Source organism: Caenorhabditis briggsae, assembly GCF_000004555.2.
Source record: "Caenorhabditis briggsae complete genome, chrV, whole genome shotgun sequence".
NCBI lineage: Eukaryota > Metazoa > Nematoda > Chromadorea > Rhabditida > Rhabditidae > Caenorhabditis > Caenorhabditis briggsae.
In genome coordinates this window covers 16321769-16324537 of record NC_013488.2, presented here as the reverse complement: position 1 = coordinate 16324537, position 2769 = coordinate 16321769, and the positions used below count along the sequence as shown (strand labels likewise).

Below are 2769 nucleotides of genomic sequence, written 5' to 3'. Positions count from 1 at the left end.
AGAAGTTGAGAAGCTGGAAGAGCTGAAGAAGGCTGTGATTCGCGTTGTGTACATGTTGAAGACAAAATTGCCGGAATTGGAGAGACATCCACAGTACTTGGATCTCTACAATACTATTAAGCACAACAAGGAGTTGGAGGTAAATTTGAAATTTTGTCATATTCGAAAAAATGTAAATATTGTTCAAAGTCAAGATTGCTCAGTTTTTCTTCCTAAAATACAGTAATCATATTCTAAAATTCTTCAAAAATGAGCATAAACAAATTTTGGGACTTTTTTAATATTGGGTTCTCCAAAATATTAGATTTTTTACCGCATTTCCTCTAGTTGGAGCCTACTCAGACCGGCAACTTTGAGCTCAATTTTCTCGATTCCTGTGAAAGATATGAAAAATCATTCGTCAACTGATAAAATTATGGTGATATTATGAATAACATTTTATCGGTTGGTAGGTTTTTGATATCTTTCACAGGAACCGAGATATTTGAGCTCCAAGTGGACGGCTTGGGTAGGCTTCTATTAGTGGAAATACGGTACTTTGAATTCTAACCTTGAGGCCATTTTTAGGCCCCTTATTACCAAAAATTCCTATTTTATGTATCTAAAAATTGCTCATTTTTAACAACTATTTTTCTTTCAGTCCCTCTCGGAAGACGTCCTCCGAGAGTCTCAACGTGCCGTCGTCTACGATACCCCAATGGAAACTATCTGATTTGCTCTTCTTTCCTTTTTCATCTTTGAAACCCCCCTTAAATACGATGTTCTGTAATTATACCTAGTTTCAGTATCTCTTTCCCTACCCATTTCTCTCAAAAAAGTGTAAATTTCTATCTCCCTCCCCGTTCCTCCCCTGAAAAACAAGTCATTATTATTTATTCTTCTCTCTCCCAAGCCTGTCCCCCCAATTTCCTCCAATTTATATAATTCAAAAAGAGTTTTATCCGACACACGATTCATGAATCAATTCTCTGGTATTTAATCTTATAATCCTCTTGTTTTGAGACTTTTTCACACGTTTATTAATTTTAGAATTTCGAAAATTGAAATTTCAAAAATTTTGAAAATTTCAGTCCGAAAATTTCTGATTCTACGGTTTTGAACACACATTTTCGACATTAGGTGTAGTCTAGGTCAGAGTCACACCCCTTTTTTATCACGTTTTTGCACATTGACCCCGGAAAAAAGTATTCATAATTTTTGTTTACTTTTTCACTCAAAATTTCACTTATTACACTCATTTTAGACCTAATTTTTGATGATTTTCTAGCCGAAAACATCTTAAAATGAGGCTGAAACCTCTAATTTCAAGACTTATTTTGGCCTTTTTTTGAACATTTTCTGGCTTTTTACATTGATTTTTGACTTAATTTCAGATAATTTTTTAGTCTAATTCCCCAAATTTTGACCCATTTTAAACCTATTTAGAGGCTATTCTAGCCCGAAAAACTCCTGAATTCAAACTTAAAATTTCACTTTTTTCTTCATTTTTTGACCAAATTTTTTAGAATTTCTAGACTGAAAAACCTTCTTGACCTAATTTTCTTGAGTTCTTTAGTCTCAAAAACACCCAAAAACCCCAATATTTTGACCCATTTAGGCCTTTTTTAAACATTTTCTGAAATTTTTTCCCCCAATTTCTCAAGATTTTCTAGTCTAAAAAATCTCAAAAAATCTCCCAAAATTTGACCTATTTTGACCTATTTTTGGTCATTTTTTGAACATGTTTCTGACACTTTGAGAGATAAGAGATCAGAAAACGTGATTAGGCCACAATATAGTCTTCATCTTCTTCTCCTATAAGTGACTGTATGATGATAATGTACAAATACAATATAAGACACAGTACAACAGTTATACTATCAAAAGAGAGATAGAGGGGAAACGAGAGAGAATGGAAGTTGAGGAGACGCGGAGAAGGCACGCCTTCTAATAGAAGATAGAGAGATGGAATTGGGGCCAATTTTTGGTCGATATTTTGTGTGTGTGTGTGTGTGTGTTTCCTACACACTCAATTTTTTGTTATTTACTGCCTCCAAAATTTTTTTTTGTGTTTTTGGAACAAAATTTTCGGAATTGTGTTGAAGAATACTGTAGTGAAAGTTAGATGTGCAGGATTTTGAAATCCATAGTGGAAAGTTCTGAAAATTTTAATCTGGAAATTTCAGTTTTTTTTTTTGAAATTATAAAAATGGAAAAATTTGAAAATGGAATTCAAAAAATTCCGCAAAAAATTTGTATTTTGGAATTTTTAGAATTTTTTAAAAAAAATTTTGAAATTCCGATAATCTGGAAATTTTCAGCAGATAAAAATTGGAAAAATCCCGAATTTCAAAAATCAGAGTTTTCCAGAATATTTGAAAAATTTTCACTTCAGAGCATCTGAAAATTCGGAAATCCTAAATTTCTCAAAATTCGATTTTTTTAGAATTTCGAGAAGAAACCTTTAACATTCAAAGAATGGTCCAGTATTCAAATTTCTGGAATTTAAACAAAACCTAAAATTCCAGAAACGCGGGAAGTTCAATTCATTTTTCTTTTTTGAATTTCCAGGAGTTTTTTTTAAAGGGGGACTCCGACCAAAAGTTTTTATTGCATTAAAATGTGTTAAAATTTATCTATTTTTCAAATATTATTGCGAAAAAATTCAAAAAAAATCCGAAATCTCCGAAAAACGGCGTTGAAAAGGAAGAAAATTCAAAAAAAGGTGCCGCCGGGGGACAAGGATTTTCAGTGAGAAACCTAGGCCACGGCAGCGGGCGTCATCTACGT

General features: G+C 32.6%; 1 protein-coding gene across 1 annotated transcript in view; it reads left to right on the top strand.

Annotated features, from left to right (window-relative positions):
- The window catches only part of Cbr-cand-1, a gene marked incomplete at both ends in the record, with an annotated part of 6200 nt that extends 5488 nt beyond the window's left edge, over positions 1–712 (top strand). Inside the window, 2 exons of the mRNA XM_045238318.1 lie at positions 6–139; positions 641–712. Coding sequence (XP_045091198.1) covers positions 6–139; positions 641–712 — 206 coding nt within the window. The remainder of the gene's footprint in view (positions 1–5; positions 140–640) is intronic.
- Positions 713–2769: the final 2057 nt, after the last annotated feature.